Raw genomic sequence first — 18,040 nt, 5'->3', positions numbered from 1 at the left:
AAACCTAAGATGGACGAAATTTATTTCATGTGCCAAAGAGTGGATCAAATTGAGTGGAGGAGACCGTGTAATCGCCGGATGAAGCGAGGCAGAGGGATTACTGCATTTGGACTATGGTGAACTGCAACCTGACATAGGTTAGTTTACAGTCTATGCCTGGCTTAGCCTATGCGTAATGAATAGCTATGAACATTGCTTGTATATGTTATAATGGGCGCTAATGCAGTAACTTAGTGTGTCTATTACTTTTTAGATATCTTGAATTTCACCATGGCATAGCGCCGTTATAATGTAGATCTACATGTTCTATGGAGCTGATATTGTAAAAATCTTGACACACTGGACTAGAGTGAAAAAGGTCTAAATATTTTCATATTAGTGGGGGGGGGGGTATTAACCCATCCAGTCTATTTTCTCTCAGCCCAAAATTGGCGAATCCCCCTCAAAACACACATTTAGCGTCTCATTAAATGAAACTTGTTAATATTAGGTCCAAAAAACAACAATGACAATAATATAATTTCAACAATTAACTCCCTAAAACAGATGATTACCATTATGTTGTGCCAAATTAAGCAGTGGTTGGTGGTGATAGTGAAAGAATTACTAGTATTAATGATGATAAGGTAGTTGTTGTATTCATAATAATGATAATTGATATTGTAATCAGATGCTAAAAGCTGAAGATGTAATTTTAAATCAGTAATTGCATTGCAAGTACAAGTAGTTGATGATGACGATGATCATGAGTTGTAGTTAATGATTAATTTGATATGGCTAATCTGATACCTGGTATAGTACTATTGGTAATTACAGGATTCAATAGTCTACCGTACATTTAAAAATATATTGAGTGTAATGTTCAACCCCTCCCCCTAGCGTTTAGCCTTTTTTTTCCCCTCACAAAATCCGTTTCTCCGTTGTATTATATAGGATTCCATGAAACATGCTACAAGAGATTTATAGATAGCAAACGCCTGAATCTCGCTAGGAAACGAAAGCTGAAGGAGGAGCCTGGTCCGTCAGCAGAAGCATCTGTTTCCTCCCCGAAGAAGCTCAGGTCAAGATTCACAATTTTCTTCTGGAAGCTCTTCAGGTTCTGCTGTGTTGCCTGTAAAATGCATCATTTGCAACAGAGTCAACCTGCTCATCACTTGCCAATATACTCAATATATTCTGGTTTTATGTTAAGTAGCAAAATTTGTAACACAAATTTTCTTTTAATTCTTTTTGAGCAGAGATGGTGTTCATGTATGCATGCGAAGAAACTTCGGTGCAAAGTTGAGAAAAAACAGGATGTATATGCATCGATGCTTGGGTCAATTCAAGAGTCAATTCATTGTTATTTCAAAGTTCCCCATGATGAAATGGACCAATATACTCTTGTTTTATGTTAAGTAGCAAAATTTGTAACACAAATTTTCTTTTAATTCTTCTTCAGAAGAGATGATGTTTATGTATGCATGCAAAGAAACTTCAGTGCAAAGTTCAGAAAGAACAGTATGTTTATATGCATTGATGCTGTGGTCAATATGATTAATATTCAAGAATGAATACATTGTCATGTTACTATAAGTTGTCCATGATGAAATGGAGCAATATATTTGTTTTATGTTAAGTAGCGAAGTTTGTAACATAAATTTGCTTTTACTTCTTTTTGAGAAGAGATAGTGTTCATGTATGTACACGAAGAAACTCCGGTGCAAAGTTCAGAAACAACAGGATGTATATGCATTGATGGTTGGGTAAATTCAAGAGTGAATTCATGGTCATCTTAAAGTTCTCCAAGATGAAATAGACCAATACATATACTCTTGTTTTATGCTCAGTAGCAAAATTTGTAACACAAATTTTCTTTTAATTCTGTTCGAGAAGAGATTGTGTTCATGTATGTACGCGAAGAAACTTCGATGCAAAGTTCAGAAACAACAGGATGTTTATATGCATTGATGCTTTGGTCAATATGATTGATATTCAAGAATGAATATATTGTCATGTTATTATAAGTTGTCCATGATGAAATGGAGCAATATACATGTATTTGTTTTATGTTAAGTAGCGAAGTTTGTAACATAAATTTTCTTTACTTCTTTTTGAGAAGAGGTGGTGTTCATGTATGTATGCGAAGAAACTTTGGTGCAAAGTTCAGATACAACATTATGTTTATATGCATTGATGCTTTGGTCAATATGATAAATATTCAAGAAAGAATACATTGTCATGTTACTATGAGTTGTCCATGAAAGAAGTGGACCCATACATTTCTGTTTTATTTTAAGTAGCAAAATTTTAGAAGTGATGGTTTAAGAACACACACACACAAAAAAAAAGAACTTTAGTGCAAAGTTCAGAAACGACAGAATGTATATGCATCAATGCTTTGGTCAATGTGATAAATATCCAGGAATTGACATCTTACCAAAGTTGTCCTTGATGAAATGTCTTTGTAATATTCTATTTCCTGTATTTTGAATGCCATTGTTTATGCAATATGTCTTTTTGACTCCTTGCCTCAGTATGTGATAGTTCGCACTGTAGCAAACATTTCTGCCAATTATTATGATTTAATCAGGGTTGAATTATTCTAATAACAAAGATGTTTCCATAAGTGTGTTTTTTTTTATATTAACTGAATGACTAAAATTAAAAATTTGTTTCTCCCAATCTGGAAAAAAAAAGATGTAACTATTATTAATACTGAGACAGAATGTTCATGTAGAAAGGTTTAGTAGGTGTGAGTACAAAATCAGTGTGCTAAAACTAGTACCAGCTGAATGAAAATAGTGCATAAGTTGAGTCAGGTTTGCACAGATCCTCTGATATTGGAAGTTAATTGCAATGTTATCATAATTTTTAATGCCAAACCTGTTTGATTCTCTTCGAGATTTCAGGTACACATTGCCTCCAATACAGAATCCAACAGTTTTCACTCATGAATGGGTAAACTATAATTTTGCCTTTACAGTCAAACTCGGATACCTCGAATTCGTCGGGACTGAAGAAAATGGTTCGACGTACGCGAATTTCGAGGTACGCGTACGTCGAATTTTCTTCGACTTATCCGATGTTTATCGATGTTCAACGTTTATCGATGTTCAACATGGTGTCTGTTATATTGCCTACTGATTGTTTGCATGCTTGTCAATTTGAATTGAATCAACTTTTATATGAATGAATTGAGTGAAAATCGGAAATGAAATCAAAATTTCAGAAATAAAGATTTTGGTGGCCCGATCGCGCCAACAAAAAAAAAAAAAGTCGGATGTTTGCCTTTACTTTTCAAAATGAACAGCGGTAACAACCGGCTACGTAAGATGCTAAAATAAATGTCAGAGTTTTGCGTTTAATTGTGGAAATGAATGACGGTAATATTCGACTCGGTATGATACTAAAATAAATGTCGGATGTTTGCTCATACTTTTGGAAATGAATAACGATAAGACTCAGCTCCGTATGGTGCTAAAACTAATGTTAGATATTTGATTTTGCGTTCGGAAATGAATAAGGATAACATTCGGCTCCGGAAGACGCTGAAATAAATGTCGAATTTTTGCTATGACGTTCGGAAATGAAAAACAATAACATTCAACTCCGTACGATGGTTAAATAAATGTCGGATGTTTCCTTATACTTTTGAAAGTAAATAGCAATGGCATTCGGCTCCGGAAGATGCTAAAATAAATGTCAGATGATCGTTTTTATGTTCGGAAGAAAATAGCAGTAATATTCTGCTCCATCATGTCCATATGATGCTAAAATAACTGTCTGATGTTTGCTTTTAAATTTCGAAATGAATAACAGTAACATTCAGCTGCGTTTAATGGTAAAATCAATGTTTGATGTTTGCTTTGACGTTCGGAAAAGAGTAACAATAACATTCAACTCCTGACAATGATGAAATAAATGCTGGATGTTTGCATTTATGTTCGAAAGTAAATTGCAATAACATTTAGCTCCGGAAGATGCTAAAATAAATGTCGAATGTTTGCTTTGATGTTCTGAAGTGAATAACAATAATATTCAACTCCGTACGCTGATAAAATAAATGCCGGATGTGTGCTTTTACGTTCGAAAGTAAATGTCAATAGCATTCAGCTCCGGAAGATGCTGAAATACATGTCGAATGATTGCTTTTATGTTTGGCATGTTTGGAAGTGAACAGCAGTAACATTCTGCCCCATACGATGATAAATAAAAATATTGGATATTTGCTACGGTACATTTCAAAATAAATATCAGTAACATTCAGCTATACGTTTCATAGTCCAAAATGTCTGATATCTGCCTTGACGTTCAAAAATGAAAAACAGTAACATTCGGCTCCGTGCGATGATAAAATAATTGTCAGATGATTCATTTCACTTTCGGAAGTGGACAGCAGTAACATTCGGCTCCGTTCGATAATGAAATAAATGTCGGATGTTTGAAATGAATAACGGTAACATTCTGCTCCGTACGATGCAAAAATAAATAACAGATTGTTGCTTTAACATTTGGAAATGATTAATGGTATTAATCCGCTCAGTTAGATGCTAAAACAAATAGCGGATGTTTGCTTTCACGTTTGGAAATGGATTAGGATAGTATTCAGCTCCGTAAGATTCTAAAATGAATGTCGGTTGTTTGCTTTTACATTTAAAAATGAATAACGGTATCTTTCGGCTTTTTACAATGCTAAAACAAATGTCGGATGCTAACAAATGTCAGCAAATGCTCCCATTTTCTCATTTCAAACGTAAGTTTTGACCTCCTCAATATATGGGCATCAACTTTTATAATAATATCTACGCCTATTTGTCAAGTCTTTAAACACAGAGTAAGATGATTGAATTTTCTATTCATTTGTTTTAGACATGGACATCTGTATCACTTCAATAATGCTTAATATTAATTTGTCTATGTTAAGTAGGACCGATTTAGTTTTTCTAATGTTTTTCCTGATTTTTTTTTTTTTTTTGTCACCAGATTTTACTTTCGACCACCAGAAAATAAAAATCAATGATATTGGTGGCCCGATAAAACTTAGTGCGGAGCCCTGTGTATTCTATTCTTCATTGTGATCGGCCTATACTTCCAGATTTTCATAATCGCATTGCTGGAAAAAAAAAAGTTTCAGTGCTTGCGTTCTCGGGGAAGTAAACTTCGTGAAAGGCAAAAAAAAAAAAGTAGTTAAAAAAAAGGCACTACGAGGTAGATTGATGTTTTGACAGTGGAGCGTGATTAATGGCAAAGATATAACTGTCAACGTAAGCAGGTGCGCCCCGACGGTTGAGAAATCTACGCGCACAGTATGACTGTCTCGATCAAAAATCAAAACACAGTGGTTAAAGAAAAGCAAATGATGGGGCAGCGCGTAGTGCTATCGTAAAGCACTCCATTGGCACGGGTGCTATGTGCATACCATGTACGTGTGTTGGTAGGTGTTGGGGATTTTCCTTGTCAGCTGTGTATCGGGTATTTCTTCTTGGGCGCGCGATTGTTCTGGTCTCAGAATATTTATAATCGAGTGTGAAAACATGTGACATGTCTTCGCTGCCCACGCGCGCTTAATCGGAGATGCTGAGTGATGTTTACAATTTCGATTCGAGCAACATGCTGGGAAAAACAATAAGTTAATTAAGATCGGGACATTAGATTTCCCTTCGAGGTAACCGAACTTCGAGTTATCTTTTTCGAGCTACGCGAATTTTAATACACGGAAACTCCATAGGAACAATCGGGACTTTCATTTTGCCCCCGAGGTAAGTGATATTCGGCTTATCCGACGTCGAGGTATCCGAGTTTGACTGTATTTTATATATCGGCATTTTTCAAAACTTTTACACCCTTTCAATAATATGTGGTTCATGGAATGTTCCAGGAAATTTAATAAAACTAGAAAATTTGAATGATTATTATTTTGAGCTATCTTACGTGTAAGGAAAGGAAGTAGTGTCCAACCATGTCGAAATGATAGCAATGAAAACTTCAGGAAATTTGATGAAGATTAAATTTTCGAAAGTATTGTATAATATTTCATGAACAACTTGATGGCTATGTGATCGAAATAATCAAGCTTCGTAAGAAGAAGTTCAAGAAGAAAAAAAAACATGTTTATTGATAAACAATATGATCTGTCTAATAGTAATGTCTCATGTGTGTAAATGATTGTGTATATGTGTGCGTGTGAGTGTATATATATGTGAATGTTTGTATGCACCTGTGTATGTGTAGTGCACTGATCAATATTATATCATTATGTGTGTTCATGTTTATGATTATGATTTTTATGATGATGCTGATGCTGATGTGATAAATGGCCAATGCATGTAGAATAATATTTTTATACACTTGGGTATAATCTTCATACCTATGTGTGTGCGTATGTGTGTGTGTGTGTGTGCATGTGAGGGTGTGTGTGTGTACAATAAGATTTTCCCACATGCGCACGGACGCACACACAAACAAACACACTGAAGTTTTTGGTTTTTTTGTCGAGCCCACCGGAGGTGAGGGGAGACTAAGGGATCGCCTGCGGCGTCCGTCCGTCCGTCATCTGTCCGTAACGCTACAAAAACTTCAATAACTCTTTACTCTGGGCTTCAATTGCAATCAAACTTTGAGGGAAGAGGGGTCATAGAATGTTTCACATTCATATATGAAGGTCACCTCAAGGTCAAAGCTCACAGGCAGGGGTCAATGAACTTTAGGGCCCAATGTTAAGTTTTTATGGCGCGTTTCTATTATGGGTCATAACTTTTGATCCATAACTCCATTTGTGACCAAACTTGGATGGTAGATGTCCCTTGGGGAGTGGATGGTCACCACAAGGTCAATAGTCACAAGCATGGGTCAATGAACTTTAAGAGCCCAATGTTAAGTTTTTATGGCGCATTTCTATTATGGGTCATAACTTTTAATCCATAGGTCCGTTTGTGACTAAACTTGGATGGCAGATGTCCCTTGGGAAGTGGATGATCACCACAAGGTCAGAGGTCAGAAGCAGGGGTCAACAAACTTTTAGAGCCCAATGTTAAGTTTTTATGGCACGTTTCTATTATGAGTCATAACTTTTGATCCATAGGTCCGTTTGTGACTAAACTTGGATGGTAGATGTTCCTTGGGGAGTGGATGGTCACCACAAGGTCAAAGGTCACAAGCATGGGTCAACAAACTTTAAGAGCCCAATGTTAAGTATTTTATGGCGCGTTTCTAGTATGGGTCATAACTTTTGATCCATAGGTCTGTTTGTGACCAAACTTGGATGGTAGATGTCCCTTGGGGAGTTGAAGGTCACCACAAGTTCAAAGGTCACAGACAGGGGTCAACAAACTTTTAGGGCCCAATGTTAAGTTTTTACGGCGCATTTCGATTATGGCTCTTAACTTTTTATCCCTTTGTCCATTTGGGACCAAACTTGGATGGTAGATGTCCCTTGGGGAGTTGAAGGTCACCACCAGGTCAAAGGTCATATGCGGGTCAATGAATTTCTGGGAATTAGATTAACATTGATTTCTTCTACGCGAATGGGCGAGACACAATTTGGCACTTGCCTTGTTTGTCTTGAATGATCAGTCATTTGATTTGACATGTCTTTGAACAGAATATAAGGCATTTGCCTTGTCCATGGCCTCGGACAGTCAGTCGGTGCTCTCTCTCATGGTCTCGAACCACTTTGCTCTTGTCCTCCTCGGCATAGCCAGCATCAGGAAAAGATAAAACATGAGATATAATGCAACTGTTAAATGAAAATTTTAATTTTTTCTAGGTATATGGCTAAAAGCAGTGCTTTACAAGTGTGTATATGTATTTTAGCATAGAAACACTATGGGAACCTAAAATATGGATTTACGCAAAAACTACAGGATATTTTGAGGAGAACTTTTTACAGCATATTTAGGATGTACAAAACATGATCACATTTCCGCATTCAGAAACTAGTGCCAGTGTTGCTGGAACGAAACCCATTTTTTAAGCCTCTTTTTCAGCCTCACCCCATGGCCTATTTGAGGACTTGGAATTAGGACTGCCTGGGAACACAAATGTGAATTGTAATTTCCATCATCAGCCAGTAGCACAAGTGAATTACAGAGTCCACAGGCACTTGTCAGTAAGTTGCTGAGCTTTTGTAACAACAGTTAGATAATTCTCCAAACTTGACCTACAATTGTAATAATTGTAAGTTAGCCAGCCTACTCAGGCATAACAATATGCCTCAGTCCAACATTAAAGTCATGTTGACACAATAGAGATAAAGGGGATTAAGTAATCTCTTTTCATTCATAATTAGTGTCCATATACTGTATATATACATATATATATATATATATATATATATATATATATATACATATATATATTATGTGCTAATTAGTGAAGAAAGCAAGCACTTGCCAAGCAGCAAACAAAGCACAGCAAGGGATAAAGAGTTGGTTTTTTTTTATGATACCTAGTACAATGAATGAAGGCATGGCACCACTGGAAGATTTCATCAGTCATACTGATGTTCACCTGATATGAGCTCAAGTGAGCTGAAGTAAGTGTCATCAAGTCCCTCTTGGCTCTTATGCACTGTGACTTTCATTAACTCCTTGCTTGCAAATGCGCACCAAGCAATGTCATCAACCTTTTGTTTTGTGATTTCTTCATGTTGTAGGTTGTATCTCATCAATGCAGATGATGTTTCCAGTGATGACACAGAAACACTGTCTGCCATTCTAGAAATGCTTGTTCCAGCTGTTTACAAGACTCTTGGTATGTAATTTTACCATAAATGAATTTTTCTGTTAGATTTGGGTATAAATGTTGAATCTTCTACAACAGTATGTATATGGATGCTAATGTCTTGGAAATCATTTTATTTTGGTAATCCAAAGATAGAAGAGAATGTTAGAATATTTTATATCAAGATGCTTGAAATTCAATTACAAATACACAATATATGAGAGAAAAAAAATAAGTTTTCTCCTAGCTTGATCGGGTGTCAGGAATTGGACACAAACTTTTATCCTGTTTTGGCAGTGTTTCATATTGAAGCACACAGTCACTTTAACAGGATCCAAAGAAAAAGACAAGGAAGATGCCACCTTGCCTGCTGAATATTAATACATGACTAAGGATGATTGTTCTCACTCCCACTTCAATGTCAGAAACATGAAAGGACAACCCACACCATGCTGCAGCTTGTGTGCTAGATAACAACAGTCAGCAGTCTTCAGAAATGTTTGAAAATCTCTTTATCTGTATGGATTTACCAATTTTGAGACATGAAAAAGGAGGATTGGTATTGTTCCAGTTGAAATATGTCCCAGTTATGTGGCTTGTAGTATTGATCACATAATGACATACAAGATTTGTTACACAGAATTTTGTTAACACTCAGCAACAGAGTTTGCTGATGTGGTCCCTGATTATCCAGTGAACACTTCATGGAGCAAAATGACAAACTTTTATTATGATTCCTTTACATGCCGTAGACTGGTCTGTAACCTTTCTGCATTCAAGTCAGACTGAACAGTTTGTCATACCATTTATGCAGTTGTCTTTTATGTACAATGTACAATGCATGCTTTCTTTCATGTGATATGTTAGATGATTAAAGAAAGTTCAGATGTTATATTTGTTCATATGACTTATGTGTAGGCATTGTTAAGTATGCAGCCATCAGGAAAAAGTCACTGGAGGTTTTGGAATTTCTGATACCCAAATGTGCAGGTGAGTGTATCTTGTAGACTGTAAGCAGGATGTTGTACTTAAGTGTTGTAGTTTCACATGTCAAGTACATGTAAGACTGAGTAAAAGAACATAATATTCAGAACAGAAATCAAAGCAAGCATATGCTATATACATGATAAGTTTTCCCTTTTCAGCATGATACTGTGATTACAGAACATAACTGCATAAACAAATTGGCTCAATACATTACAAAAAAAAAGCGGTCAGCCAGGTTGCATCTTCAGTGACCTCCAGAATTTATAAAGCAGCAAAGAATACATTGTTTTGGAAAAAATCAAACCAACTGTTATACAAATGAAATGAAGTTTACATGCAATTCTGTGCAGTGATATGAAATACAAATTGATGAAGTTAGCATGTCCCAGTGTTTAGTCAGTGAAATCCTACAAAGAATTCAGAGTGATTTAGAATATCATTCATTTCTCAAAGTGGCACAATTTTGATCTGTAACGACTCAAAAAGTGTACTTCACTTACTGATGTACTGAATACTGGAATTGTTATGGGTAATTGCTGAATAGTGCACACTTTTGTAGAGATCAGTTTTGTGAAATTCATGTTAATTTCTATGCGTCCGCCTCGAAGTGGTGCCGGAGGCATTATGTTTTTGTGTTGTCCGTCCGTCCCTCCATCTGTCCCTCCGTCTGTCCTTCTGTCCTTAATAAATTTTGTGGACGATGTAACTAAAAAACGGTTTGAGATATCCTAATGAAACTTGGCATGTATATGTATGAGTAGGCAAAGTTGTGCCTATCAACCTTTAGGTGCACATGCTCCAGGTCAAAGGTCAAGGTCAAATGCTCAAAATTTCCCCCATATCCATGCAATGCCAGAAGGTATTTTCTTGAAACTTAGTGTATACATGGACTATCAAATAAAGATTCTCCAAAGAGAGTTTCAGGTCATGAGGTCAAAGATCGAGTCAAAATGTTGAAATTTCATGTTTTTTCCATATGTGACCCTGCACCACAAAACAAACAAAAAGTCGCCAGACATGAATTTTTAGTTAAGACCATATTCTGAAAGAGCAATAACTCAAATCAAATGGACTCTCCTAACCTATTTAAATATTGGAAAGAAAGTACAAACTTAGGGAAAGTGTGATCTGAGAAAAGAGGCTCCGAAGTACAGTATCTATTCAAGCGCTTAGTTCCTAACCAAGCCGTGCTGGCTGTGCGATGAATTGGACAAAAATCAGGAAGTAAACCACTGGAGTAACAAAAATGAAGGGATTATCAGATTAAACTGAAATTGAGCCTGCCTCATTGACACATTCTGTCAATGATCAATGCCAACTTTCAAAGCAGTAGCATTATCCTTTCAAAAGTTATTAGAGTTAAAAGTGAAGAATGTGTACAAGGTTTTTCAAAAATGAAAAGGGGACTCTAAAGACACACCTAATCACACTATTTTACCAAAAATGTTCAAGATTAACTGCTAAAAAACCACACTTTCCTGCCCGCTTTATGATCCCAAATTTTAGTATAATGTAAAAGAAGACTTGCTCTTTCAGAAAATATGAAAAAGTCAAAATTGGCTAGGTTGACCCACTGCACCTATTTTCAGTCCTCATGCAAAATCAGCGAGTGCGACTTTTTGTTCGTTTTGTGATGCACGGTCACATATCTCGCATATGGTTCAAGGTATCTTCATGGAACTTAGTATATATGCATGTACTAACTGGCAGTGATTATCTAGGGAATTTGGGGGTCAGGGATCAAAGGTCAGGGGACAAAGGTCAAGGTCAACTCCTCAAAATGTCACCACTTCCCTCATATTTATGCAATGCCTGCAGGATTTTTCTTGAAACTTTATATATGCATGTATTACCCAATAGAGATTCTATGGGAAGTTTCTTGCCAAAAGGTCAAAGGTCTAGTGAATGTGCTTAATCTTACTTCTTCCTCCATATCTCGAAAGTGACTCAAGGTATCATCATGAAACTTAGTATATATTATGCATGCTCTACCTGACAATGATTCTCTTGGGAACTTTGGGGTAATAATGTCAAAGTTCAAGGGTCAAAGGCCAGGTTTAAATGCTAATATTTTACCATTTAATACTGAAATTTCACCTTTTTCTCCATACCTTGAAAATTGCTCAATGCATACATTCATAAAAGGGTCAAAAGTCAAGTAAAAAAATCCTCAAATCCCCAAATACCTGCACTCTTAGAAAATTTAGCCATTCATCCAATTAAACGTAGTTCAAGGAAAGTGAACATTCAGCAAATTTGTGACAAATCTGTCATTTTAATATTTTGCCAATTATGTGAAATTGTCGTCACACATTGTCAAGACATTGTACTATAGACCTATTAGGAGAACCATGCATTATGCAGAGGCATACCAGTCACCATAGCGACATTTCTAGTTATGATCTGCCACAAAGCGTCGACGGAAGCATTATGTTTTTGGATTGTCCGTTCATCCGTCCCTCTGTCCGTCTGTCCTTTCATCTGTAATTGTATCCCCCGGCATGTATGCCGAGGTGTACGCACATTGATACGCACAGGCGAGTAAGACTTTCCCGCCAAAACGCTTGTTGTCATGGTAGTTAATAAACCCCCTACTTAATTGAGCTGTCAGAATACCGATTCGCTAATTAAGTGCTAATCAAATTAAGCCCTCAGATTACGGCCCCTGCTTGAGCACTCTACCTATTATAGTTCTGTGGTGTGCGCTCTATAGGCTACATTTCTTGATGGATTTTGTTCAAATTTGATATGAAGGTCTACCATGATATAATCTACAAGCCTATAGATTTTGTACGTGCTGCCCCCAGTGTTCTGTCTTATACAGTGCACTCCCGTTACAACGAACACGGTTATAACGAAATTTCGTTATAACGAAGTAAAACTTCTGGTCCCAAAATTATCGCCATTGAAGTCTGTGGTACAAAATTCGCTTATAACGAACACGGTTATAACGAAATTTCCGTTATAACGAAATATTTTCTGAGCACCACTGACAAAGAAAAACAAAAGAAATACAATATGCTCCGTTATAACGAAATGCGAATCGCTTGCGAAAATACGTAGCGGAATATAAAGCATTATGGCGTCTCTGCATGGGCGAACGCTTCACATCACTGTGTACGTGTTCGCTCCTTGTCTACTGCACAGTTTCCGGGGGGGACTTGCATTATTGTAATGCAATTATAATCTGAAATTAAACAAGGTTCGTTTTATTGTTCCGAAGGTACTTTATTACAAAACACACAAATTCTTATACACCTAAATGTCCGTTGGTTCGGAAATGAAATAGGGTTTGTTATTACGAACATTTAGGCGTTATTCAAACAGTTCGTTATTACTAAAGTTCGTTAAACCGACAATGAGATATGGTTCTTATTACGACGGTTCGTTAGTCAGGAAACGATAGGAATTCTAAACTTTCGTTAATCGGAACATTATTAAAAAAAGTTTCGGTAATCCAAAGGTGAAAAAAAGGTGTGTCCACTAACAAAACTTGGGAATCGCAAACTTTATAATCGTCTTAAGATAACCGGACCTACGAAATAACTAACCTTTCGCATTTCTTTTTTTTTTTTTTTTTGGATTTACAAACCTTCTTCGGAATAACAAACTTTATTTCATTGTCGGATTAAAAAATCTTCGGAACAGTGAACCATTCTCATTTTTTCATTTACAAACCTTCGAAATGACGAAACTCATTTCATTTTCCGATCAACGAGCCTTCGGAAAGCGAACAATAACATATTCATATCTAAATCATGAACTTTCGGAATAACGAATCATCGGAAGAGCGAAGCTTCAAAATAATGAACAAACCTTTGGATTCCTGGGAATGGCGAAACTTCGGAACAAAGAGTCCTTCGAAACTTCGGAACAAAGAGTCTTACGGAGTAACGAACTTTAGTAAGAAACGAATCTTTGGAATAGCGAACTGTAACGGAATCCTAAACTATCATTTTCTATACGACTTATTGTGTGACAAAAACAACTTTATGCTCTCGTTTAAATGTAATATCCAAACAAAATTAAAAAGCCACGGTACCATCCCATTTCACATAGCTTTCCAGTGTATGATGAGTATTCAACAAACATAATATGACATATGCGTGGTTACCTTCTTTTTGTTATATATTGTATTTGTTCGGTTATAACGAAATTTCGTTATAACGAAAGAAAACGGCCGGTCCCGAGCATTTCGTTATAACGGGAGTGCACTGTATAGGGTCAAAGGTCATGAAGAGCATGTTTATATGAAGAGTACTTTCCACAAGTGTTCAGATACAGCAAGAATCCAGATATAATGACAAAAATCACCCGGAACCGACGATCTCGTTATAACAGGATTCCTGTGTAGTTGCTGAGTAATAGTGATGAGAGTAAAAATCTTTTTCAGTAAGGACGTTTTACAGACATTTACAGTAGTAATGTGTCTATGATAAAACTTTTCAGAAAGTAAATTGTTCTACTTAAATGTACAGCTGTATGTCAGTAGTGATGGAGGGTTGTAGAGCTGAGATTTGTACAAATGCTGGGAAATGTGCAAACGTTTCACCAAGAAGTGTACAAACGTCTGTCAGGGAAATGTTCAAACATTCAGTTTTGATGGGAAATGTACAAATGCTGCCAGGAAATGTACAAATTATTTACTTCTACATTATTACGTACTGATGGTAAATAAACTTGATCTGTATCAAAATTACACATGAACCTTTACCGTTTTCATTTTTTGTCGAGCCCACCGGAGGTAAGGGGAGACCAAGGGATTGCCTGTGGCGTCTGTCCGTCCGTCCGTCCGTCCATCCGTCCATCATCCGTCCATAAGGCTACAAAAACTTGAATAACTCTTTACTGAGGACTTCAATTTCAATCAAACTTGGGGGGAAGAGTGGTTATACAAAGTTACACATTTTACCAAACATGGCACTTGTCTTGTCCATTGAAAACCCTACGACGGATATTCACAAGACTTGCCAGATAGCATCCTTAGGGTAATAAGGTCTCAATTTATATGAGTACCTCCCTACGGTGGGAGGAGGAGGTGGAATTTTAACATTTCAGCATCTTCTTGAAAAATCTATGACAAATTTTCACAATCTGTGCCATATATATCATACCTAGTATAATAGACTCCCATTTTGTTTGAAAGGGCACCCAGTCCATGGGTGGGGGGAAGGGCAGACAGGAGTGGAGGTTGGGCAAAGGCCCAAATTTAAGGAATTGTTTCCACACAAAAAAAAAAGAATCTTCTGTAGAACCAGAAGTAATAAAGCTAATACAGTGTTATATTGGCAAGCATATACATTTTCTTGAAAGAAAGATATTATTCAGAGAGGTGAAGGTTCAGATGTGACTTTCTTCAGTTTGCCTCCCTCTACAAATGCAATTTTTAAGATCGCAACTGCTGATCTGTAAATTAACAAACATGTCAGAAAAAAGGAACCAGTGGGACTTGAACCTTTGCCACCCCTCCCCTCCCCCCCCCCCCCTCCCATTTCCCCCCTCCCCTTCCCCCATGGACTTAGTGCCCCTTTGAACAAAATGGGATTCTATTACCCTAGGGATGCTACCTACCACTAGTATATATACTAGGGCTCAGCATATGGTCAGTTGGCAACTGATTTATTGCTATAAACCCCATAGAAGCATAGTCCCCATGATAACTGTGAAGTGTAGATGTGCAAGATGTACTTGTAATATATGTATGGGAACCAGTCGTGTCTTAAGCCTTTCCTCTGAGTAATCAGTAATGTCACAGATATCGATCATCTTGTGTAATATTTTTTCTGTTTTGCTGTTAAAATCTTTACACAATGTTATTTCATTTGTGCAATCCAGAACCATCTCGCCAAACAGTGCTCTCGTATTGGGAAGCTCATGACTTGCAGGAAGCATTATCAAAGGTCACTTCAGATCCTGACCCGGCAGTCAGAGAAAGGGCAGTTCTCCTCAAAAACGTCATCAAGGAAGCATTTGTAAATGACCAGGAGGAGGAAGATAAAGATGCTCTAAGTACGGAGAAGGGAGATGAGGATTTGGTAGAGAAAGAGGGAACATCATTTGAGTGACAGTTTGACATGAGAGGAACAGAACAAACTTAAGAAATAGCATGGTTGGGAGGATTAAAAGAACCTTACTTACACGATGTCACAATAGCTCTTATAATAACAAACATGCTGGTAGAAAGAATCATGGTAAGTATTTCACATATTCCTACCCACATGTGAGACAATATGAAAAGTGCTCATTATATAAGAATGGTTGTCTCAAGAATGTTGTCTCTCACACTGATAATAGAAATTATGCTAGACTGAGCAAAGATGGGAGGCACATTAAGAATTCTATAGATATAGATGATAAGGTGAGCATTCAGATAGAGTGATCATGAAATTAACAGCAGGTTGTGTAAGTTGAGTCGACGTAAGTGCAAAATATGATGGTGATAGCTGTAGTGTAATGTGAGGTTAAAGCTGTGCATCATCACACTATGTTGCTGTATTTATGCTTTACATGACAGAAGATTTACTTCTCACATACATTTCAAGCAAAACCACTTTCTTTGTTTTTCATTGATTAGTTTGAAACAAATATAAGGTTGAAATTTCGAATGATATCAGAATGGGCCAGAACATATTTTCTGTTTTTTATAGTGTAATTGTGGAACTCTCAGTGTCAGGTTGAATTCAGGAAGTCTGAACAATTTGAAAATGCCTTACAGTGTGAAATAGTAATCTATTTCAACTCCAAAAAGTTACATCTGAGTATATATACCAAACAAATATTTTTCACAGTGTCATGTAACCTTTCTCTTGAAACAAGCTTGATCATTTCAAGATTATCAAAATATTGTGAAGAAAATTGACCTAGTAGGGTATATTCAGGGTATATTCAGAGAAATTTGTTCCTGTAATCATACAGTATTCAGTGAAGGCATCACTTTTCAAGAAATACTGACTTCCCCGTATGGCAAAACTGTTTTTAAATCAACCAGCCATGATAAAAAGCAAGAGTGATGTTAAATACTTTTTTTTTTCATACTGATTTGTGATATCATTGGGTATTTTTGTGGATGGTCTTATTTGATTGATAGACTTCGACAAGAACAAAAAAGACAAGAAAATGTTTGACTTGCAATGCATTCTTTGTTTCTGTCAATGTGTTTCTTGGGGCTTGGTCAAGGTCTACAAAGGCTAGCAAGTACTATGACAAATATGCACTTTAGAAATGATCATAAAGGAATCTTATTTACTGTAAGATATCTGCCTTCACAAAGTAACATTTTACACATGGAGCTGTGGAGATCAGAGCATGGTTTATTCTGACAGGCATAGTTGATGTGTGTTTTTGCAGAGTCAACAACATTACTTTATTGTGGCATTTGGTGTCAAGCTTCTTAGAAATATGATACTATAAGACATTACGTATGATATAAATGTAGAGCATTTAAGTTAGGTTTTCCCATTCTCATGTAGCCCATCTTGTTGGTGTTCCTGAACCTTAGATTCTTTGCATTATATGTACACTGTACAATACAAATGTCATGTAAATCAGGTATCCCGTTGTGTTACTTGTGATAAAGACTAATAACAATGATGGGAATTGTAAGTTGTTATGTGCATGACATGTATGTGGTTACCCCTAGCTGAAAACATAATTACATCATGTAAATGTTGTGTTCTACAACACCTTTGAAATTTCTTGCTGTCCCATTGATTGACTGCTCATCTCCTGACATTCGCTCAAAGTACCACGGCACACTGACACTGTTAAAGGGATGGCATAGTTTTGGTTGAGATGGAGATTCAAATTGTAATTTTTTTGCAAGATAATTAGAAAACACTTATGTGAAATAATTAAGAAGATACAATTCTAGAGGAATTAAAAGTTTGTATGATGAAAATTAGCTTTGAAATGGCTCAGATATCCAAAAACAAAGTAAAACAAAGTGGTCCTAATAATGGGTGGTACCCACTTTTTAGAGATCAGTAGTTATGATCCATACACGTGATCAGCACATGGTGTGTCACTTATTCTCTGTCTGCAATGTTGCACATGCGTGTTGAGTGTATCAGAGGAATGTTACCATGGTTGCATTCTAATAGAAGGGTTGTCGGGTACTGTCAGGTTAATGTCAGGGTAATTACCCTAGCTGGCTAGGGTAGAATTTGGTGAAAGTTACTGCGACTAACATCCGAGCAACTTTTTGTGAAGACCGTTTCAAAAGGTTACCCGGACACTACCCGGACATTGTAGAGGTAACTCTGGTTTGAAAAGCTCTGTTTGAATGGGGCTTGAGGTGTTGCATAAAGCAAATAGAGAATGGTCATTACTTGTGCAGTGGAACAATGTGTTT

At 36.7% G+C, this 18,040-nt stretch overlaps 1 protein-coding gene across 1 annotated transcript in view; it reads left to right on the top strand.

Moving 5' to 3' along the window:
• LOC139743344 (proteasome adapter and scaffold protein ECM29-like) overlaps positions 1-17,817 on the top strand; it is a 77,485-nt gene extending 59,668 nt beyond the window's left edge. The window contains exons 6-8 of the mRNA XM_071653833.1: positions 8,636-8,733; positions 9,622-9,693; positions 15,526-17,817. Coding sequence (XP_071509934.1) covers positions 8,636-8,733; positions 9,622-9,693; positions 15,526-15,755 — 400 coding nt within the window. The 3' untranslated portion in view covers positions 15,756-17,817. The remainder of the gene's footprint in view (positions 1-8,635; positions 8,734-9,621; positions 9,694-15,525) is intronic.
• The last annotated feature ends 223 nt before the right edge of the window (positions 17,818-18,040 follow it).

The sequence above is a fragment of the Diadema antillarum genome, unplaced genomic scaffold, assembly GCF_040938485.1.
Source record: "Diadema antillarum isolate AM-2024a unplaced genomic scaffold, OU_Dant_1.0 seq00001070_RagTag, whole genome shotgun sequence".
NCBI lineage: Eukaryota > Metazoa > Echinodermata > Echinoidea > Diadematoida > Diadematidae > Diadema > Diadema antillarum.
This window is presented reverse-complemented; position numbering and strand designations above follow the sequence as displayed.